General features: G+C 37.7%; 1 protein-coding gene across 1 annotated transcript; it reads right to left on the bottom strand.

Annotated features, from left to right (window-relative positions):
• Positions 1-1432: 1432 nt before the first annotated feature.
• Positions 1433-6213, bottom strand: myclb (MYCL proto-oncogene, bHLH transcription factor b). The gene is made up of 3 exons (XM_082185212.1): positions 5860-6213; positions 4748-5337; positions 1433-3652 (listed from the first exon to the last, which is right to left on the bottom strand). Exons 2-3 carry the CDS (start codon positions 5310-5312, stop codon positions 3006-3008), a joined length of 1212 nt encoding a protein of 403 aa, XP_082041338.1. The 5' UTR covers positions 5313-5337; positions 5860-6213; the 3' UTR covers positions 1433-3005.
• Positions 6214-25248: the final 19035 nt, after the last annotated feature.

Genomic DNA, 25248 nt, shown 5'->3' with positions numbered 1-25248 from the left:
TACGCTAAGCCTATGCCATACATCCTACGCCATTCGTCAGGTCAGAGGTCACCCTTACAGCGGATCTCCTGTGGGAGAAATACTGATTTTTTTTTTACCACAAACCCATTGCTTCGCTTCAGAAAGCATTTATTAAAGGACAAGTTCGGTATTTTACACTTAAAGCCCTGTTTTCAGATCGTTTCTGATGAAATACAATGGTTAAGATTGAAATTTGGACAAATGCTGCTGGCCCGAGAATTTTCGGTTTCTGTGGTAGCACCCCCCCCCACCTCCACAATGGTTGCATAGGTGCACTGGAATAATCCTTCCTAAAACGCATTAAACTTTCGTTTACAAAGACGTGAAACTCACCGAGTGGTCAGGGGTGTTCACTGATATGCTCACACAAAAATCGCTGCAAAAGATGCTTTCCAAAAGGTTTTATCGTACTTTTTGTCCAACTCCATTGACTTGTATTGGATGAAAAACTACGATAAAACCTGTTGGAAAGCATCTTTTGCAGCGATTTTTGTGTGAGCATATCAGTGAACACCCCTGACCACTCGGTGAGTTTCACGTCTTTGTAAACGAAAGTTTAATGCGTTTTAGGAAGGATTATTCCAGTGCACCATTGCAACCATTGTGGAGGTGGGGGGGGTGCTACCACAGAAACCGAAAATTCTCGGGCCAGCAGCATTTGTCCAAATTTCAATCTTAACCATTGTATTTCATCAGAAACGATCTGAAAACAGGGCTTTAAGTGTAAAATACCGAACTTGTCCTTTAACCCACTGGTGTCATATGGATTACTTTTATGATGGATGGATGTGCTTTTTGGAGCTTCAAAAACTCACTATTCAATTCCATTATAAAGCTTGGAAGAGCCAGGATATTATTTAATATAACTCTGGTTGAGTTCGGCTGTGGGATGGCTTGAGGGTGAGTAAATTATAAGATATTTTTTGGGTGAACTAACCCTTTTAGATGAATGGTCACTGGCATCTCAAGTTCTGTTCAAGTCATACACATTTGGAACAATCCGGGGCCGGTTGCATAAACTTCTTAGACTAATCTTACAAGTTAGTCAACTCATTTTTTTCTTCAAGACTTTTCATAACTTTTCTGTTACATTTAAGGGTAGAATGGTCTAATTTGAATGAGAAAAGTAAGACTAATAAGCCCTAATTAATTGCTAGTTGGTCAGACTAGTGCTTAAGACACAGCCTTAACTTAGATGGCTGCTAACAACTTAGCCTAAGATGAGTAAATGATGATGGAATCTTCATTTATGGAATAACTTTCACTTTAAATAAGTCTTATTTGGAAAATGTAATGTTAAAACATTTGATTTATTTTTTTGGCTTCTGGATCATTGGTGTATGCAACCAAATCGGAAAGCAGTTAATTGGAGTTAAATTCTACTTAACAAAGAAAGACAAACACGCTGACGTGATTTGAACTGAATTTATTTATTGTTTACCCAATTTTGAGTTTATGTATATCGGCTTGTGAGGTACAGAACACAAAGTGCTTAAACAATGCTGCTGCCATTCTTCTCCCAGTATGACACCTGATGACAAGGGACAAATGTGAAACAAAAACAAAAAAACAATGGTTACTGGTGGCATATGCACCCTGGTGTCAAGTACTGTCAATTTCTGATTGTAACCCTTTTTGCCATACAATTTCAAAGCTGAACAAACAAACATAAGTCGCAATGATTGCTGTGAACACATGACCATTTTTTTTTTTTTTAAGAAATAATTGCATTCTTCGGCATTACGAACAGCAGTGTGCATTAAGTTCTGATGGTCATAGTGGGAGATAAGCAAGCATATGCCACCAGTACAACTTTATATTTAAATAGAAATCAAACAATGATACAATCAATTCTGTAAGAAAATATAATTAGTACAAAATTCTTTCAGCATTGTCTTTCTGCCACAAGAGCGATATTAAGCCAAAGAAATTTCAGAACACAAGGGAATAGGCAGTGAAAACAGCATAAAGTGGCTAGTGATGAAAATGAAATGTTGATAGTGTTGTTTTATTTAACTTTTTGAATTTTTTTTAAACTTTTCTTAACAAAAATAGAAACTTTGAGATACTCTAGGGAAGGCAGGTGGGCCAACCAAGGTTTAGGACAAATGACAGAAAAATAGAAAATAAAGTCTATTAACAGTGCTGATTTTCATATTCAAAACACAAAGTATGTATTTTTACACAATGTCCTGTACATCACTACTATTATATACATATGTCCAAAGAATTTGCCAGTTTATATACACTGCAAGGCTGTACTGGACACTGTCCTGAATGTTCAAGATAAGAATAATATACAATAACAGAAGAACAAACAAAAAAACATGGAACACAATATAACAAAAGTAACAGTGATGCAACTTCCTGTCTGTTAAACTTACACTGTCATCATGTGGCAATGGTGGCACACAGCTCTCCTAAAATTTAGGTTAATTTAGGTAACAAAATCCCTATTAACGGAGAAGTTACATGGATCAAAGACACTTAAATATCTTTAACCAGATGAATTCTAGATTCTGCCACAAAAAAAAAAAAACCATGACGGTTTAGGAGATCAATTACACGTGCATATAAATTGCTACATTTCAAATAACGCCTAATTTGGCATGCTAATTCAATTAAATAATACTTCCCCGCCAAAATACTTTAGCTTTTGCGAGAGAATTTAAGAGAACACACATTCAGGGTCTAAATCGTTAAATTTCTAATGAAAATGTCAGAAATAATGACCCTCTTTGGAAAATTGTTTGAAACTTAGTAGAGTCCGCTTGAGAACACCAGTACCGCAGCTTCCACAAGTACGTCCCCCTCCCCCAGTTGTGAAGGCAAATGTGCAAAGAACGAAAACAGAAGAACTAATCTCAAAATATAGTGTCCATTCCATTAAATATCCCAACGTGGAATTTTGAAAAAAAACATCAACAAAAAACACACACAGCTCTACACAGTTCCTATTGAAATCATGGCTGGAATATGAAGGTTTATGCACGTTTCAGTTCAGCGAGTCTCCGTAGTAACTGCTGTTGCCTGCTTTTCAGCTGCTTCTTCTCCTGGGCCTTCTGTTTGTCGCTGACATGCAGCGTTCGCAGGTATTCCGTGGCCTTGGTCAAGATCACAACTTTGGGTGTCTTTGGACAGTCAGCCAGGCCTGGGATTTCATCCCGTAGGGCCAGAAAGCGCGAGCGTAGGTCATTGCGTCTCTTCCGCTCCAAGTAGTTGTGTGTCTTACGCTTGTCCGTGTCCTCACAGTCTGAACTCTGAGGGCTGGATGGTTGGGATTTGAAGTGGAAGGATGAGTGTGTTGGAGAAGCGGAGACAGTCTGAGTTTGGGCAGGGACTGAGGGGGAAGGTAGGGGAGGGTTTCTTTCAGGGGTTTGGGGTGTTGAACCCATTCGTGGCTGCAAGGTCTCTTGCCTGATCTTCTTGCGAGGCGGCTCCTCTTCAGGATAACTGTCGGGCGAGCGGGCAGCATAGTTGTGCTGTTGCTGGTGAATGGAGATGTGGAAACGCTTCATGCAAGGGTCATAAGGGTCTGCATGAACCGTAATGGTCACCGGTTTGCGGGCGTTCACCAAGCGTGACTTGTTCTGCTTATGTTCCACCGTTACTACATCAATCTCTTCATCATCTGAAAGAACAACAGAAAAAAATACTTAAGCTTACATATGTCTGGTTTTGCATCCATTGTAGACAGATCATGTGCAATGCATCCTCTTTTGCAGCCTTTTTCCAAATGTACCTTTCCATCCACCAATTAGCGCACTCTAAAACCCATTCAGAATTTAAGATCTAAGGGCCACAAAACTACAAAATGAATATTGTTTCTATTATTTCCGTATTTTTAGCAAGAGGAAAGTAAATGAGGCTTTGATATGCAATAATGAACTTGGAGTCACCTCTGATGTGTATTTTGATAAGAGAAGCATCTGTTCTGAGTTCCATCTACTCAGATTTCACTACGCAATTACTTCCGTCATTGAGCACAAAGCCAAATATTTTTGTCGCAAAATCAGAAATTCACTATTAAAAAGAACAGTTCATCCAAAAATGTAAAGCCATCTCTGTTTTTTGGTCCATACAATGAAAGTCAATGGGGTCTAATGTTGCTTTGGACACCATTGACTTTCACTGTAAGGTGAAAAACAGCTGAAACATTCTTCAAAATATCTCCTGTGTTCTGCAGAAGAAAGCTTCAGAACAATGAGTAAATTATATCGATTTTTTATTTTGGGTGAAACTTAAGCCTTTAAATTGCACGTGCCCTTAAAATTAAATTATAGAAGAATCAACTAGGCTACATCTCTACAGTCAGCTTGACTGTTCATTCATGGACAATTGAGTGACCCTGACCACTTTAGGATTCAAGTGCCCTTATTATTGCTGTCTGCTGCTGATCATGAACTAGTAGGCACCAGCCACAAGTAAAACAATGTCTCCTTTTGTTTCACTTGGGGAATTTGGAAGCACAGCACACTTTTACATTCCACATATATTAAGTAGAATTCAAGGTGAAATGCCAACCTAAATCCCATGGCACCAATGCAACTTTTCTATTCAGGTAGGCCATGTCAGGTTTTGGCGTAGTTTAGTGCATAAATGTATGGACACTACTGCACAGAATGATCACATATATCGAGATCTGTCAGGTGTCAACACAGCTGCAAATTTACAAGTACACGTCAAGGTCTACACGGTTAAGTAAATAAGTGAGTCTCGTGCTTACCCGAGGAGTCGGTGCGAGATTCTGACCCGGACGACACCTGTTTCTTGCAGCTGCTGCTCAGGGGGAAAGTAAGGACAGCTGCTGGATCCACGCAATCTGTCGCGAAGCTGTTGAGAACAGGAGCGTCCACTGGGACGCACTGCGCTTTGCTGGAGAGTTTCGACTGAGCAGAGCAGGACAAACGCTCACTGACAACTTTCTCCAGCTGATGGGTGGCGAAACTGCTCCACATACAGTCCTGAATAATGATGGAGCTCAAGTTCTCCAGAGTCTCCTCCGCATTGAGTTTGCAGTGTCCCTCCTGCTCGTCGTCCTGCCCCAAAAACTGGGACACCAACTCTAATCTGTCCCCTGGAGATGGACCGGTGCCTTCCAGTATCCTGACAGGCGACATGGGCGGGGTTGGCACGAGCTCGAATTTCTTCCAAATGTCCTCGCTTGGTGCGGTTGATTTGAAAAAGTCTTCGTCCAAGTTGTGGTCGTCGTAGAAGTAGTGTTGATATTGGTCGTATTCCTCCATTTCCCACTTTTTATTTCGCGATGCGTTTGCACTGATTCCTGGCATTGGTGTCCTCCTTAGAGATCAAGATCTGAAAACCACAATTGATCCGATTTTAAAAACAATCCGATCTTATGGTGCTCTGTGAGAGATAATTAACTTAAAGCTCTTTGTTTTATTTTCAATGAGCTTCTAGTAGGCTACATTATATAATTACAGTTTATTGTTATTGTTTAATCTTGCAAGTATTTAATATATAATAATATTAAATGATTCTAAATAATATAGCCTGCATTAATTTAATATATGCATGCAAATGTATTAAAATATATTTTTTTATATAAGTCAAGCGGTCCAAAAAAATAAATATTATAAAGTATTATGGTCTCCATGTAGTTCTACTTTACGTTACAAAACTTGAAGTTTCGCAACACAACGTTACTTATATTACATAACACAACGATGTAATGCTTCATGTAAGTGCATTTAGCCTACTACTATGAGTGTATACTGTCATCAACAGTTGCTCTATTCGTCAGCAAAATGCCTTACTTTTTCTCAAAAACGATTAAGATAACCCACACAAATTAGGCGTTCCTTAACAACCACTTACCGTAATACAGGAGCCGAGAGTCAGTATTGCATGTCATTTGAGACACGAAAATGAGGTGTTGCAGTTCACCGGTGAGCTCCAGACAAATGTTTTGCAGAAAAGGTTCTCATGTCAACAAGTTAAGAAAGCGTCGTAAGCGGTGTGCCTAATAATCCTGTCTTGTGTTCGTTTTCCAGGCGTGGTTTTGTATTATCCGGCTGTTGTTTATAAGTTAAGTTGCGAGGATGTTTGCACATTTGCAGTCCGCCTATTCATGTAAACTTCGCTTCTCTCTGCTCCCTTTATAGCGACTGTGTGATCCCTTCCCTAGCCGCGGCTTGCGCTCACTAGTATGGACACCTGAAACGAGTACCGCACTATATTACCCAGCCAAAGTAGTGGGTGGATTTGCATATAGGGCGGGTACTATGGCGTAACCACGCCCATGATTTAAAGCGGCAGATTTACATTTCAGAGGTTCATTTGAGATTTGGGCGTCTCGGGATAAATTCAGATGTTGATTGAGAAAAGTGTCATATAGACATTGCTGTTTCAGATTTGAGTGACTTTTAAAATGACATACTGTATTTCAGCTCAACAACGAATTGAGATATGAAAGAATAAAATATAAAAAGAAATTAAGCAGGGCTCATAAACATGCCACATAATTTGACTACAAGTTAAGTTATTCAAAATGTAGATTATTCTGTTGTAATATCTTACATTATTCTGTTGCTTGTATTTGACGTGGATTTGATTGTAACGGCCATAATTGTTCAGATGAGAGATTTGATTCAGATTTCAGTTGATTCATTTAACTGCATTAGTGTTTGTAAGTGTTTAGTGTGTCAGTGATTATTATAATAATTAATGGATAATCTTTTTTTTTTATTTGACTTGTTTTAAAGTATAAATATCTAAACATCCCTAAAACAAGATAAATGTACATGCTGGCATAAGATAAAACTTATTTCTACATAATATATCTGTGTGTGTGTTTTTTTTTATTCCATTGGCAAAAAAAATAATGGCATAATAAAAAACTTGTTTTGAGATGTTTACATAGGCTACACAAAATTATGTAAAAAAAAAAAAAAAAAGAAAGAGTTTCACATGGTTGGAACAAATTGCTATGAAAACCAATTCCTGGGCGCCACATAATAAAAATTTAAATAATAATCATTTCTGACACTGCAAAATAGCAAATCAGACAAGTGCAGTGAAACATTAGCCAAGATCTTGCTTTGTTTATGTCTTGCACACAACCTATAATTTTCAATTTGCATATGCTGCCTGTATTCACGTTGAACTATTGTTGTATTATTATTTGTGAGTGAAAGAGTCATATCCAGCCCATTTTGCCTGTGCTTATTTAGCTCAAGATGATAATTATTGCCAGACAGCTTAATGAATTGCTGGCGGTGCACAAGCTGTACTTGTGACAATACTGTTTCTTATGGCTATACCACGTGTCCTCTTTTCCAACAATGTCCCATATGGCAAATCTGTGCATTAGGAAGGGAGTAATCGCTGACTAGTGTCTCAATTCAGTGTCTATCATCTCCTTTCTTTACATCTTAATTTAAGACATTGACCTTACACAGAACAAAGGCTCTTCCCTGTGATTGACGAATCTCCCTGGAGAGATGTAGCCTATCTTTCTTTCTCTGGCTTTATGGTCTTTTTATACATTTGCTTAGCCTTTTCGACCCACCCTTTTGATCCAATTGTCCCATACAAATGCTCAAGAGTTTATAGGAGGCTGGTCAATGACATCAGGCTGGGTGAGTTCAGTTGGTTTGCTTTGACAAAAGAATTGCATTGACGATCCCTTCTCTACTCAGGTGCAGTGTGCATCTTTATTTATATATATATATATATATATATATATATATATATATATATATATATATATATATGCACACTATAGTTTCATTTGCTAAGGTGCATGCTATGTATCATCTGCGAATGATGAGAAAACTGTGCATGTGACCTTAAAATGAAAATTTAAAAGGCAGAATTATGGCTCTCTAGGGAAATGAACATTTTTAGGGCTCTGAGATGGACCCTCACACTCACAGGTACATGCATGAACACACGATTTGTCTTTTGCTTTAAAAAAGGATGACCTGCAGGCAATGAAGCTGGTGCTTTTGTGTCACTGGGGAGTGGGGACAAAGCCTTGAAGAAGTGTGTGTGTGTGTGTGTGTGTGTGTGTGTGTGTGTGTGTGTGTGTGTGTGTGTGTGTGTGTGTGTGTGTGTGTGTGTGTGTGTGTGTGTGTGTGTGTGTGTGTTGACTGGCAGAGGTTCTTAAAACATTAGCATGCTGTTATCATATACTAGAGGTGCTAACTAAGAAGTTTGCCCTCAAAGGTTACCAGTGGAGAAATATACAGTAGAAAGGCCATAGCTTCACTATTTAGGTTATGGCCTGTTTTATGCTTAGGCCATTGATTATTATTTTTGTAACACTTTTTCTTCTGGAAGGCATAAATTGTGCAATAAATAAATAAACACACTGACGAAGAGTCCAGTGCCATTTCTAGCTCTTTTGACCTGGGCCTATAAGCAGCTGCCCAGAATACTCTAGCAACCACATAGCAACATGCTAAAAGGCACATAAAATGCCTTAGCAACGCCCTGGCGACCGCTCACAACAACCTGCCAGCATGGAGGTCAGTTTTACATGCGCATGCTCAGTTTCTTAAAAAAATATATGTTTTTCTGAAACTAATTATCAGATGCAGAAAAGTTTATCTGACCATTCGTACACTGAAAAATTGGTGACTTCTAAATTAGCTGATTTTATTCAAGTAAACAAATATTGTTTAGCATTGTTGAATCAACCTAATACATTACTTTATACCAGCAACACTAATTGTTATGGGTTAAATAAGGTATAGATATGGCTCTTTAAGGTAACAATTGCAGCTTATCACTTTTTACAGTGTAGCCAAACATGAATGAAAAAAAAAAATGCTCTCTCTTATTTTCTTGTTTTCTTTACTGCTGCTGTAGTGTTAAATGGGACGATATGTGATGGTTAGATATGGGTTTAATATGTTATACATTTGTGGTGATATAAACACACAAAAATGTGGTGATATAAACACACAAAAATGTCTTCCAACATTCTCTGTATATCTAAACTCTCTTTGTTGCTCTAATGCTTACTGAAGTGCACCTATCAAAGGCTGGCATCATGAATTCCCCGTAGCCTGACCCTTGAGCGAATAGGTTGACTGAGCAGGTTGAATACCACCTGATGCCTTTTTAATCACATGAGGAAGAGAGCAGGGAATCCTCCCTATAGGTCTAATGAAAGGTCAAGGTCCCGTGATCTTCTTGACCAACAGGGTGGATACCTGTCCCTTTGATCTATTAGCATCTTGCACACTTTGCCCCAACCAGAACCCTTTAATCAAATCTGGACAACTGGCAGCAACAGACAAGTCAGCAAAAAAAAAAAAAGAAGAACATCTATTGCACTTGACAATAAAAATGCATAACAGTCATAGACTGTGTACATTTAGCATGTGTTAAAAAATTAAATATATAAAAGACTCAATATACAGAACTGTGGTGGGTCATGCAGGGACTTCTGGATGCATTTAGCAAGGGGGCGCTTACATAACACCGTTTTCAACTAAATATTTAACACTTTTTATGCGTTTTGGCCATTCATTTACACAACAACAGCATTTTGGGGGCCTGAAAATGCAAACTTTTAAAACAGGTTTGTGTTAAAAATTATACTTTTAACGTCTCCGTGATAAACAATAAAACAACAACGTGAATTTGTAAAAAGGCGAAACTTTTCAAAATTGAATAAAAAAATCAATTTTTTTAGGACATTGTTGTCGTGTAAACGTACCCTAAATAGAGTTATTCATATTTTTACTTATTAAAAATATTATTCCAACAATATTTTAATGTAGGCCTATTTAAAATCATTTAAATATATATGCATATTTAAAATAAATATCATAAATATTGTAACATTACTATATTAATTAAAAACAGCCTTTTAGAACTGTATATAATATTTCATTGTATATGATAATAAATATGGTGTACCAAATAATTCGACACAAAAGACTTAATATACACAAATGTAAGAGGAAGCGATACAGAGGCTTCCTGGAATGCAAAATAAATGGTAAGTTAATTCATATTTTTAATTCCTAAAAGAAATATGACTCTAACAATATATTAAAATATTTTAAATATAAAATCATATTTAAAATACATTTTAAATATTGTAAATTTATTGTAAAAAAATAAAAAGTAGTCTATTTAAATTAAATACAAATTTTCCTTATTTGTTATAAGTTATAGCTTTTTTAAAAATAAAAAAAACATACAAAAAGCTTAATACAGGGGCTTTTGGGAATGCCTCTTAACATAATTTTTGGTTAAAAATATGATTTTAACACTGTTTCAAAATATAAATGTATATTTAAAATAACTATTAAAACCATTTTAAATACTGTAAAAGTATTGTAAAATGTAAGAAAGAAATCTTTTTAAATTTAATGTAAATTGTAATTCAGCAATGTTTGCACTTTTATTTTTCCATAAAAATAACACACTTTTTTTACAGAGCTGATTGAAGGAATCTTATGCATATGCAAATACATGAGATGTCATTAAATACACCTAAATCCCTCCTCCAGGAGGGGCCCACAAGGAAGTATGTGAATTCGAATTTGGGGTTAAATAGCTCTCCTGGTGACTCTTTATTGCTTCCCATTGGTTGGGTTTTAAAAGATGCGCAAGCCAATCCCAGCCAACCCATCACCTGCTGTGTGCATATGCAAATGAGGGTTGTTTGTGGGTGGGTTGACATCACTTTGAGATGTATGTGAGATTGATGTCAGAGGAAAAGTGAGAGCCAAGATTTCTCAGCTTGAAAGCAGATTCTGGTAAAGGTATATTTATTTAAATATTCTTTATTAGTACAATATGCAAATTAACTCATTTTTAATTAAAATATTTTATCATACATTTTTGCATTCCACTGGAATTTTAAGTAGCCTATTATAATGTTATATTTGAATGAAGTTATATTTTGCCTACCCCTGCGTTTGTGATGAATAGCTCTAATAATTTAATAGGTGCTATAACATTTGCATGATTCAGATGGTGATGCAGTGTGAGATGCATTTGGAAAAGATTCTTAGAGCTGCATAGGTTTTTGAATCGTTTAGTGCTTCACAGCAAATACACAGATGTTTATGGCCATGTGCTTGCATAAATGAAGGTATCCATAAGCAATAGTCACTGCTGATGCCTGACCAGCATCTGAGAACAAAACAAACACTGATAGTGCAGGAACATTGCTATTTCATCCATGTAGCATCTGTTTGCAAATCACAAATGTACCACCATTCCTTTTTAAATCTTTCTTGTGTGTTTGTGGATTTGAATATGTGATTTTTTGCACTAAATTCAAAGAATGATATTCAGAAACAATTCCATGCTTCTCATGAATATATAAACAGCGAGAGGTCCAGCCATGGAGGTTTTGTCCAGCAGCAACTATTGACCAGCAGGGATGAATGTGAGTGGGAGGGTCACATGGCCTCTTTGATTGATAGATGCTCATTAATTGGAAAGGGTGTAGGATTTTTTTTACCGCATTCTTCCAAGACTCAGCCCTGGGAGAAAGCCGGCTGTCAGCTCAGTTCTGGGTACGGCGTGTACTTGTTGCAAACTGCACCTTGGCAGCAGAAATCGGATGAGAGAGACTGAAAAAGAGCGTGCGAGAGAGAGAGAGAGAGAGAGATGATAGATGGAGATGAAGAGAGAGAGGTGGTGCATTTCACAACAGCCACTGAGTGAAAAGATTTCATAACCACTATCTGGCAGTGACAGAAATGCTTCTAAATAAACAAAGTGAGCAGCAAGTATTTGACCGTTTATTGCCGTTTCAGATATTGTTCCCCTGAAGTATGTATTTGCATATGAGCAGGAAAATACAGAGATACTGAAAAGTTGCACTGCAGTATACTTGCAATTTTAGTTAATTTTGCATAATATTTGCATAAGAATGTAATGACGTGACCACTGTACTAAGGTACTCTTCGGGTTCTGCCTGGGTTATTCAGGTACAAAGCATTCAGGATATTACTATAGGATATTGTCTTTTTTTAAACTTCAGTTGAGACAGGATTTGCATGCCATGTCTGTTGCAGTCAATGGACACTTCTCCTTTCCACCATTTAAAAAAGCAAAAGAGGAAGCACAGCATCAAATTCATAACTTAAATTTTAACGTGTGTGTTTGTGGCTCAGGTTTTGTGTACATTGTGGAGACCAGCCCAATGGTCCCAATGAGGAAAACATCTTAAAGTTCCCCTATTATGCTATTTAAAAGGTTCCTAATTTTTTTTTTGGAGGTCATTTTTACATGCATCCAAGGTCAAAAACAGTTTTTGTTTTCTCGTAATATAAATTGCACATCTCCTCATGTCTCAAAGAGTCTGAAAACGGTTAGTTCGAAGATTCAGTTTCTCGAAACCCCTCCTTTTCGCGGGCTTACTCTGCTTTGATTGGTCACACAACCCAGTCTGTTGTAATTGTCGTCGGTTTCACAGTATCAATTCCAGCCTGAGTCCTCGTCCTTTTGAAGTGCATGCAAAGTGGATTCGCAGCACTGAAAACAGCATCTTCTTGACATTTCGACAACCTGAACCAAACTCTTTGGCCAATATTATACACTCAGTGCAATGCATCGCCAGGCGCGACACAAGTGTCTTTTGCTCGGTTCAGCCCGATGCAGTTATCATTTTCACGTCCTGCGCCACGTTTTTAAATAACAAATGCATTTTCGCCCATTTGTGCGCGGCAGTGCGCCCATGATTCTGGTATAGGTGTTATAGGTCTGAAACCAATAGGTATAGGTACCTATAGGTGTGTTCAATTGCATTGTTGGCGCGTTGCTATTTTTTAGGCAACTGAAATAGACTGTACCATTGAACAACTGAAACCTGGTCTAAAGTCAATGGCGAAATATTCTTCTGTTATTTAAAGAGCACATTAGTAATGTGCGCCTATAGGCTGGTCCACAACGCGTGTACACTTTGTCACGGAGATGGTCTGCTCGCACGCTTTAACCTTGCGCACGAGCAGATCCGTTTCCTCACTAATGCAAATTCCGCCATGTAAATAGCGAATCCGCCATGGCGCGAGCGCAACTGGCTTTTAAAGGGAATGGGAGATGAGACTCTGATTGGTTTATTGTACGTTATGCCCAAAACACACCAATTACCATTGATCTTTAAAATTTTGCAGATCTTTTACATTCACAGACAGCTATACACTGCATGAAAGGTAATATTTAAAAAATAAATAAAAAAGTATAGCAAGGTCAATGGAAAGTGTCAATGAAAAAAAACCCTGTGTATTATGTGACTTTTTGTAAAACTGCATATTATGTGAAAATGAATTAATGAATGATTAAATAAACAACTTATATATATATATATATATATATATATATATATATATATATATATATATATATATATATATGAAGAGTTCAGATGCAAAAGCCTCTAAGTGCCATCTGAAAATTTCTTCTGGGATGATAATTTTTTATAAAGCTTGTATATTTAAGTTAAGTAATTTCACTTAAATGACAATTAATAGGTAATTTGCATTGCCATTTAAGTGAAATTATTGAACTTAAATATATGAGCTTGATAAAAATGAGAATTCTAGAAGAAAATTTCAGATGGCACTTAGAGGCTTTTGCATCTGAACTCTTCATATGTATATATATATTGCCTGTGTGTGTGTGTGTGTGTGTGTGTGTGTGTGTGTGTGTGTGTGTGTGTGTGTGTGTGTGTGTGTGTGTGTGTGTGTGTGTGTGTGTGTGTGTGTGTGTGTGTGTGTGTGTGTGTGTGTGTGTTGACAAAAATAGCCTTATTATAATGGAAGTCTATGCTGCAAATGTTCAATGAGTGGCCCAATGACTTCCTTTGTAACTGCATTTCTGCCAACACATACTTTGTTGTCAATCAAAAGAAGTGAATTGTTTATATTTTCAGAGCATTTTTGTTTTATTTGTATAATACATAATTTAGAGCATATATACAGCCTTTCTTCATCTAGTCTTTTCTTGAATTTTCTCTATTCATACATATTTTTTTCCCTTTGTGTTTCAAATCAGTAGCCAACAACATCCGCCATATGCATTTTAACGCAGCCTTCTTCTTGCACTGCTGAACACTTGGAACTGGGAGACTTTGCTCAAACTACGAGTTTCTAGGGTTGTTGTATACGTTCATGCATGTTAGAAAAGGTTTGTACTTTTGTTTCTATGTAGAACTGACTGTGTATATGTGTATTCAATGGAACAGAAGGGAGTGATTACAAAGCCATCTCCTCCATATCCTGGTTCAGGCTGGCCCTTGCTTATCCCCACCCACTCCTCTCCGAGATCTTCTGCTGGCTCTGCAGTCTTGGTCTTTGCAGTCTGCCAAACAGTTACCCACCCACCTGCTTACACATACGGATTTACATCTACAAATTAAGCACTTGAATACTCACAGCTTATTAGAGCCATACCATATAATTTGACTGTGAAATCACTGTTTTGATTTGAAAGGGATAGTTCAGCCAAAAATGAATGTTTTGTCATTATTTACTCGCCCTTATGTCATTCCAAATGTGTGTGCAGTGATTAAAAAGAAATAAAAATGTGAATTCAAAACAGAATAAAAAAGTAGTCCTGTACAGCTTGTGCTCAACAAATACCTCATCGGTTGAATAATCATGTGGCAGATGTCCATGTTTGTTTAACGTAATCAAACTGTTTCTATGTTTCTATCACAATCAATCAAATTGAACCTATGTGATTTTCCTCAGACTAAAAACTTTGCTATACACTGACATAATGTTATTTTTTCAGAAAAAAATGTAACCATTGATAGGATGATTTCTTAACATATTGACATTTTTCTTTTCTCTTTATTACACTACACTTGTTTGCATGTATATACACTCATTGCCCACTTTATATGGTACGTTCAACTGCTTATTAAAGCAAATATCTAATCAGCCAATCACATGGCAGCAGCTCAATCTCTGAGGTATGTTTCCAGCACCTTGTTGAATCTATTGCCGCGTTCCAGGCAACCTGTAACCCGTGTTTTTCCAACTCGTAACTGGGAGTACATCGTTCCAGGCAACCTGTAACCCTTGTTTTTCCAACCTTATACCTGTGAAAGTGCACTGGAACGGCAGTCAAACCCGTGACTTCCCACCTGTGAACTCGTACTAGATCGATGTACTCCCAGTTACGAGTTGGAAAAACACGGGTTACAGGTTGCCTGGAACGCGGCATATGCCACAAAGAATTAAGGGATTTCTGAAGGCAAACGGGGGTCCAAAACCGGTATTAGCCAGGTGTACCTAAAGTGACTGTTGAGTGTGTATGTGTGTATATAGATATATATAGCCTATTATGATAAATTAGTTATGGCGTAACATTCACTACATAACATTTTATTACATTACTTTAACTCATCAAAGCTTAAAAGTCTTCTAAACACTGGTTTATGGTTGTTACTGTTCTTGTTTATGATGTTTACTGTTATTTTATGGGTTTTTGTCCTTTTACAGCCACTGTCAATGTTTTACAGACAAGAGCTACATGAAGATTCTTCAAATAAAATCTCCAACAGAAAAAATATGAGCTCTCAGATAAATTTGGAATGACTAAATAAATAATCATTTGTTTTTGTCGAAAGCACCCAAATGTAGATAGGGCTTATCCGTTGAATAACCATCCAAACTCAGCCCTGACGTCTAGGCTAAAACAAGGCAAAATTTGGGCTGACAGTGAAAATTTAATAGACGTCTCACCATAACCCAAGAATAGACTAGTCATCAATTAGATAATATGTAAAAGAAATTAAACCAAACACCTTGTAACCACTGTTGACTTTGCTTACATGATGGAATATCATACATCTCGCACATTACTTTGGCAAAAACGACGTGTAACAAAATTCAAGGTTATTTTGGCTAGATGTGGGTTACTTATAGCCAGACTGTTATATTTTTTGATTGATTACTTTATTATCCCCTTAGGGAAATTTTGTTTGCTTGTGTTTCAGCATGCGTACATACAAGACCAACAATATACAGAAATACAGAAAAAAGAAAAGAAAAAAAAACACGAATCATCACTGAGACCCGCTCAGTAAACAACAACACTATCTTTCATTTAACAATTTAACTGCCTGTGGCAAGAAGGACTTTCCCCCCTATTTAAAAAAATTGCTGGCATCCTAAATCTTCGACCTGGGAGTAATCTCTCAAATTTATCGAACAGAGGATGCCTATTATCTGATATGATTTTTGTTGCTTTTCTAAGGCATCTGGTTTGATAAATTTGTTCAAGACCTCTCAAAGGGATACCAATTAGTTTACTCGCAATACTCAAGACTTTCCTTAGCGAACTCTTTTGTTCCACTGGGTCCTGGGACATCCAACAAGTAATACAAAATGTAAAAAGGCTTTCAATTAAAGAATTATAAAACACTCTAAGGATTGAGACGCTTACATTAAATGACAACATCTTCCTAAGGAAGTATAGTCTTTGCTGTCCTTTTTTGTTTACAGCCTCAGTCCATTTATCCCACCTCAGTTTGTGATCAAAGAAAACCCAAAGATATTTATACTCATTAACACTCTGAATTGGCTCCCCTTTAATAGTGGTCACACTCACTGAAGACTCCTTCAGTGAAGGTTTGACATGTCACACCAAGAACTAAATTAATTTAAAACAGGTCCATGACTGTCCTCATCCCCCTGAAGGAGACTAACTAATGCAGTATCATCTGCAAATTTGATAAAAAATCTCGCCTATAAACAATAAAAAATATAGTTAACCTAGACGGTGCAATGGCGGCTATTGCTTGCTGGGACATGTGTTTGTGAATGATAAAGGTCTATGTGAAAAAAAGAAAGAAAAAAAAGGGACAGGAAGGAATTTGAGACCGAGATTGGGTTAAATGACGTCCCCTGGTGCGTCTGTACATGATAGGAACCTCTTTGCTCCTGGTCACCTCCTCAGCATTCCTGGAAATCCATGAAGCAGCCAAAAAAAGAGTGATCACATCATTGATTTGATGCCATCTTCGTTTGATCAAACAGACCGCTGTTCATTTACAAATGGATTGCAGACATCCTCATATGACCTGACAAAATGAATCAAACTGCCAGCAAAAAAGCCACAAAACCACAAAGGTCAGAATAACTTTCATTAACAACCCAGATTCTGCATACAGAAATCTTACACTGGTAATATGAGTGAAGGTCATGGATATGATTAACATGGCAAAACGGTGCCGAGAGCCTCACAATTTAATCTTTAAATAAATTAATGACGCTTCAAAAGCCTAGAAAAAACAAGATATGCTTATAATGTATAGTTGCACTGGTAAAAAGAGATGTTATATTAAAAAATGTACGTTCTGTTATCATTTACTCACCCTCTTTAATCATTAACTTTTATCTAAATGAGGAACATCACAAGACATTTATCATAGAAGCCAACTATATGTAAACCTTATTTCCCCCATTGATTTCCTGGTTAATCTCATGTGCCCCTTTTTACAGTCAACTGGATAAATAGCCTCCGTTCCAACAAAGGAACGGCCTTTCAGCAATGGCCTACTGGAATGCAGCGGGTGTTAACAGAGAAGCTGCGCATCCTGGCCTGCAGTCTGCTCAAAATCAAGATTAGCAGGCTCTCACAAAGAGCAGCGTTGAGCCAGGAAGGTCCAGATGACCCGACGTGACCTATAGACAAAGATGCCCTCTTCAAAGAGCTGGACCCTTGTATATCAACACTGCATATATAATGGCAGAGCAATCTGGCCTCTGAATGAAATAAAGAGTTTCAGCAATGCCCACAAACATCAGCTCAATGTCAGGTTGTAACACGTTTACATTGTAAGTGGATACATGCAGTTGTTCAACATAAAGATGTCCTGCTGGCCTGGCCCAGAGCCAGTGGGAAAGCTTGTGCGTTGATTGTCTGGCTACTTGTGGATCCAAAATGTTGTCAAAGATTTAGCCACACAGAAGTGCAGATTAAAGTATCAATTCAACTGACATTATGTAAAGATTGATCCTCAAAATCAAATATTAGATTAAATGCTAAAGAGGGTTCAAGTATAGTTGAAATTCTATAATTAGCTCATTTTATCCTCAAAGACTGACCAAAAAAATACATTTACAGTTATTATTATTTTTAAATTGCTCAAATAATTTCTCAAACAATGGTTCCTTTTCTCTAAACTCTACACACAACACCGCAAAACAAGCACACAATATTCAAAACATCACACACAAAACTATTTTAACTCTTCTAAAAAGGGTGTTTTGTATAGTAACTCTACACACAAACCATCAAAGGACATGTGCACGCACAAATACACACGGATGTGAAAAATGTAAAACGCTATATTGTGTCTTTTGTTTGTTCTGTGTGCAGAGGAGAGCACAGGAATACATGTATGTGCACAAATACACCGTATATAAACTACAGTATGTATGCACAATTGTTGTACAATTGATGAACTTTACAGTTATTGAACTAAACTGAATCAACACTGAACTGACCTGAGCTGAATAATGACACTATTGGCTTGTTAGAGCTGCTTTACAGCAGAATTTGAAGTATTGTGAAGCTGCTTTGAAACAATCTGTATTGTATAAAGCGCTATAGAAATCAAGGTGACGACTTATATGCATATTCAGTTTATATTTACAAAGTAAACAGAAATTCAAGGGTGAAAATTTTTATACAACATTAAGTTTATTAGGTATGAGGGAATGGTTTCACTGAGTTGGCCTCAAGTACCACTTTTAGTGTGTAAGCAATTTTTTTTAAAAGTAATTTTTTTTTAGTTCAATCATAACAGTAGCTATGTTTTACATGACTAAAACAATTCAATTTATATGAAATATATTTGTGTTATGACATTTTTAGAGCCTATATATAATTGAAATATCTGCAGCTTTTGGTTTGGGAATTTTTACAACTGTTGCTGATATTAAAACTTACGGAGACTTACAGGGTCTTGTTTTGTGAGATTCCCCACAGTCTCCCATATTGCAAATAAAAATTCTAGCCTATAAAAGAAAGTGGTACAAGAGAAATCTAGTCTTTCACTTTAGTAGTAATCACAAGCTCACCCTCTTATTGAACAAGGGCACAACATTTTTTACAACTGAAAGCCACATCATGACATAATCTCCTCTCAACTGTGTTTCTGATGTATTGCTTGTGTGTTTCTTCAAATTAGAATGAGAATAGTTTCCAACTGACCCCTTCCATTTGATTAAGTTTGAAGGTTGCATTCATTGTAATACAGTCCGAGCAGAACTAGGCCAAAGAAAACAGCTGTTGCCTTGCCAGATGACTATTGCTTCCTCTGTCTGTGCTCACAGTGGGACAAAACAACTGTTTGGTAGTTACATAGGGGAAATGATTGTGTGTGTGCGCATGTGTGTGTGTGTGTGTGTGTGTGTGTGTGCTTGTTTGCATTTTAGCAAGGAGGATCAAAGACAGGACAATAATTTACATTACACCAAAATAGTTGCAAATTGCTGTGCTAAAAACATTTAGCCATGCAGGGGGGCTTGACTGGAAGTGGCTAATTTTCTAAATTGTTAAGAACATCTCTGGACCTTGGTATTTTTAGGGTGGACACACAGAATTAAGACAGACCTTTCTTGTCTGGATGGATGGATGGATGGATGGATGGATGGATGGATGGATAGATAGATAGATAGATAGTCACTAGTCCTCCCGTAACATGTCATTGTCTGATTAATCCTCTTAATATTCATGACTGATGTGAGTCTCTGACGAATAAAACTCATGAATAGCAAAGTCAGTGAAGCTTTCTGCATTGTGTTTGTGCTCTTCTGTGATAATCTCAGTTTTGGAGACACCCCGCAATCTGTTGCACTTATGCAATATTCATTATAGCCCGAGAGAATGACGGGCCCTTTGGCCTTTTAGACAACCAGGGGAGCTTCAGAATCTCCTCCCATTGCCTGCCTCTGTTTCATAGTCCAAAACATTCACATTTTACTCAGAACAATGGTTAACACTAACAACACCATCTTTCCCACCAAGAGCCCTCCAAGTTAACTCAAGCTGAAGATACCTCAACTCATCCACGTCCCACCCACCCTTTCCATTGTCTCTCCAGCATATGTTTGTCAAACAGTGAGGAGTAGAGGGCATTGTTGGCTTTAGGGAGAAGTCAAGCAGGGCACATTAGCACATTAGCAGCCAGTCACCCCAGAGAGATGGGCCATCTCACCAGGACAGGGTGGGGCCATGGGGAGGACCACTCTACAGGAATTCAAGACATTCAGACAATTCTCTTCATTGATCTATCGATCCCATTCCCAGAATGCTCTCTCAATACAAAGCCTTCCAATAGTCAATAGCCTCTCCTACCCATAGTGAAGCACTCAACCCTACTCCTCCTTCAAAAACTCGGACCAGCTTTTCCAGGAACGGCATTACAGGCTGTAGGGAGGCCCTGTACATCAATGATGCAGGGGGAGTAATGTCATGCATCTTGTGGGACACCAATCAATCACTCGGTAATAGCCCAATAATTCAGTAAATACACACAAGGTTGTGGAAAGGGGGATGGATGAAACCTTCTAATCCTTCTTACTCAAGAAGACAAGGGCTTTTAAATGAAATGCAGATTTTATCCCAAGAAATTGTGACCCTGGAAACACAAAGTTGATTTCCGCTTTTGCTCACCACTGTGTCTTTAAGTAAAGTCCTTAACCTCGGTTACTCCAGCGGGATTGTTTGCAATTAGCGTACTATAAAATGGACTTAAGCTTGGATGAAAAGGTTTGCTAGATGGCAATGGACCTTTTTTCTGTCAGTGAAGTATTTTCTCATTATCTTTTGCAATTAGTCACATTTTTGAAGCATGACCAAATAATTACTGCCACATTCAGTATGTCAGATATGCAAAAGCATCACTTTTATTAGTATTGCTCATACTTGTATTTGGGATTATGTGGAATTTACAGACCCCAAACATTTGTAGAAGCTATTGTTTTCAAAGCGATCATGCTTATGATTCTTTTCTGGCAAAAAATGGGCAAAAAAAATCCCATAGACCCTCATTGCAAAAAGGGACCACTCACAGAGGGACCAGGATATCATACGCTATTCATCCATAGTTACACAAAACTGGAACATTATATAAAACATTTGTGAATAAAGCAGCGTTTCCATCCCATGTGTTCAAGCGAACAAAATCATCACTTCCTAGAAATTGGTGCAAAATATCTGTAATAAAAATGGATATTGCTGCAATCGGGGAAGCCAGACTTTGATGACAGACTTTGTTTCAGGCATTTCAGACGCTGTACAATGAAATTGCTCCACTGGTTATCCAGTCACATCCACTGTTGAGGCAAAGTCACATGAGTTTTTTGTTGCACATCGAGGTATTTATTCGGTAAATGTGTTTCCATCATAGTTTATGAGTATGTCTTCTTGTCAGATAAAAAAATGTATCCGTCTCAATTGAGCACAAAAGGTTTTATGCACATTTTCAGAATGTATGCATAACTGGACGTTTCCATGCAGCATTTTTTTAGGTGGATGGAAAGACTTGAGACAGTAAGCATTAACCAAGAAACCACCCAGAACACCATAGTATCCTCATAGCAATGGTCTAACAAACCACCTACCTATCAACTGCTCAGGAATGTGTTAACAACCTTTTAGAACATTTAAACAACTGCATAGAAACGCCCTGGAAACGCCCTTCATCACTTCATAATTCAGAAAATGGTTGCGTACATTTGTGTTCATCAATCACTGGGAAGCAACACTCACTCAACAAATCCTTTATTGGCTGAAGAAAAAGTCTTGATTCAGACAGACACTCATTGAAAGCAAATTATTATTGCACTGTTAATGACTCCCAGGCCGCTATAGAGAGCAGCTACCATGATCAATCAGCTACATGGCTCCACCAACTCTCAACTCAATACTGATCAATGCTCTCTAATAAGCACCAATAAATCACAGTCCTGATGGCTTACTGGCTGAATCCAGTATCAATATCGTTCAATTGCTTCTAATGAATATCCATACACAGCAGCAGAGTGTTAAATGAAAAAACAATGAGCGAATGCTGATTAAGCACTATACAGAAACAGTCCTCACAAAGACAGTACATCTTTCTTTGTTCAATCCATGTAGAATTTATGACATAGCTAAAGCTAAAATAAGCACACAAACAAATCACCATTTTGGATTGGTTGGTTCTGCACAATGTACTACTAATGTGTTGTTATTGGATGCTTTTGGGCGTTTCAAAAGAATGAGACATGAAGAACACCATCTTTTGTCTGCAACGCAGCACACACACATGGACAAAGGAATAAAAGTGCTGATGTTTAGCAATCAGACTGTAATTCGCTTTGTCCTCCATCCAACTACTGATGTAATAATATTAGACAGATTTTTCCTGTCTTTCTTCCTGTTCTGAATATGAATATATCGCTCTGACCTTTCATGGCCTTAGAAGGATGCAGCCTCTGAATTTGGACTCAGCTTATGTGCTTGGTCCAAGCACTGTAGAAAAATGCATATGTGCGCAGGCTCGTAGTTTCTTTACAAAGTGACATCGCCAACTACTGGCCTGGCATACAACATTTTTACTTGCTTTTGTGGATTAGTGTGAACGGGGATCATTTTGAAAATGTTGTCATCTGAAACTTAAATTTTTTTAAAAAAAATCTGTTTTTAGTACATCATGGGCGTGTAAATGTGCCCTTAGAAAAAAACTTAGCATGAAAGTCGAGCCCTAACCCCATCCCTATACTTAACCCTCAGTGGAGAGTAAGCAGATTGTTAGAAAACATAAGTTTTGTACGAATTCATATGAATTCGCAAACTACCATGATGAGAGAGTGTTGAAACTGAAAGTTTAGCAGTATTGTTTTCAAACGAAATGCTAATAGATTAATAAATGGCATTTTTCAGAAACAAATGGCGTTTCCTGAGAAGGCTATTTCATGTATTCCAAGGTGGGAGTGACCAGGACAGTGGAGAGATGCTGAGAAGATGTGCAGCCATATGTGTCATGTCCATGTCCCGACAGATGGGCCGGTCACTGCATCCCATCAGCCCCTTCTGCCAGCAGCATGATGGACCACTGTATGAGTCTCTGGGGAATCCCTGGGTGAGCCTTCATCCTGGATAAGAACTGTCAATGAACATGATTGATCCTCCCTTTCCACCCTCACACACACATCTGCAGACTTTAAATACAAATACTCCTTTTCCTGCACTCTTTCTCTCTATCACTCACATATGCACTAATCCATCCCTCTCTAGCTGATCAAAGCATTATTCATCCCGCACAGGAAGAGGGCTGGGGGTGAGGTGGGGAAGAGGACCTTCTGTCCACTTGTAAAACCATTAAAGTAGAACTAATTACACAACCTCACCTCCCACAACTGTAATGGGTCTTATACTCATACTTGTGTGTCAAATGACAGGTCATCTGCTCATAGTTTATGCTCTTATAGCTCTTCAGAAGACACAACAAGACTTTTTCAAAAACGTAAAGAGGCCTAGTAGAGCACTCAATTTTGATAACTTCAAGTATCATCTTTGTCTCCGATGATTCTTCTAAAATTTTATTTAAGAAATCAAAATAGACACAAATGAGACAAATACATACCATTAGAGCATACAGAAACAAAACGAATGTGGATAGCACAAACAACTGAACAAAGGGGGATCTATCTATCATTAATATTGAGATTTTGAGTACGACTTCTAATTGCAGACTTTAGTATATTGGCAAATCTGAGTTTTAAGGTAACACTTTATTTTAAGGTGATCTAAGTTACATGTACGTACTATAGTAAAAACAGTAAATTAAGCATAACTAAAACTAACCATAAACCAAAATCTAACCTTAAAGGAGAACTCTACATTTTTTTGTAAATTTGGAGTGCTGTCAGTACAGAGAACAACGACAAAAATCGGTGTTGCCTACACCGTGTTATCCTCTTTTTAAAATGTGCACCCTGTTGACTTCAATGGGGCAAGTTTTAAACCTGCTTTTAGCCTCTTAACATCCTTGCTGTGTCATCCTTGCTGTGCAAGTCCACAGTAGTCGATTGTCGAGTTCAAGCGCCTGATAACCTATGCGCGTGAACTCGACAATCGACTACTGTGGACTTCGACCGAAAACAGGAAGAAAATACAGGTATGTGCGCTGGCTGAATTAACATAATTTTTATTCATATCTTTCATATCTACTGCAGTCAGATACACCGCGTTCACTCTGAAGGAATCACTCACAATGGCTGGGCACTTGTAATGACACAGCAAGGATGTTAAGAGGCTAAAAGCAGGTTTAAAACTTGCCCCATATAAGTCAACAGGGTGCAAATTTTAAAAAGAGGATAACACGGTGTAGGCAACACCGATTTTTGTTGTTGTTCTCTGTACTGACAGCACTCCAAATTTACAAAAAAAATAGCTCAATGTTAAAATTGACCGGAGTTCTCCTTTAACCTTATAGTAAGTAGGCTACTTAAATAATATTATTCAGTACTAATTTGTGTAATTAAACTGTAACAGCATCACCTTAAAATAAAGTGTAAACCATTAAAAATACTGATGAGATCTCGTCTGAAACGAAGAAACATGTGGAAAAACATGTTTTACTGAAAGAAGGAGAAAAATCTGAGAAGCTGAAGTCCAATTGTTAGTTAATGCCACTGCCGTCTAGGAGGAACAAAAGTGATTATATGTAGAGTAGTATTGTTTGTATTAAGCATACTGTTAGGCTGAGTGCATGAATGAATGAATGAATGAATGAATGAATGAATGAATGAATGAATGAATGAATGAATGAATGAATGAATGAATGAATGAATGAATGAATGAATGAATGAATGAATGAATGAGATCTTTCTGTGGAAAGAGAGTTCAGTTTAGTCAGTATAAGTCACAAAGCAGAAGAAACGCTACCAAAACACCCCTGAAGTTTGTCTACGGCCTGGGATGTTTGGCAGTCTAGCTGAATTTTTTCTGACAGCTGAGGCATTTAAGCACTACAGAATAACAGTACAACATTCAGCCGTTGGGTCTGGCACCATGAGAGGCCCCCTGAGGAGGAGAGAGAATCAGCTGTTTCAGCATGCATGCGTTACTTCGAGTGTCTGAGGGGAGGGCATGTGTTTTTACTGCCCTGCAATTCTGACATAAAAGCAGTAAAATAAAATGATACTCCATGGAGCAAGAACAGTCTGTTCTAAGATGTATGTGTGCATGTGTGACTATGCGTAAGTGTGTGGCTGCATGAAA

The sequence above is a fragment of the Leuciscus leuciscus genome (assembly GCF_965113295.1).
Source record: "Leuciscus leuciscus genome assembly, chromosome: 12".
NCBI classification, from domain to species: domain Eukaryota; kingdom Metazoa; phylum Chordata; class Actinopteri; order Cypriniformes; family Leuciscidae; genus Leuciscus; species Leuciscus leuciscus.
Note: the sequence above shows the minus strand (reverse complement) of the source record. Positions and strands in the feature narration are given on the sequence as shown.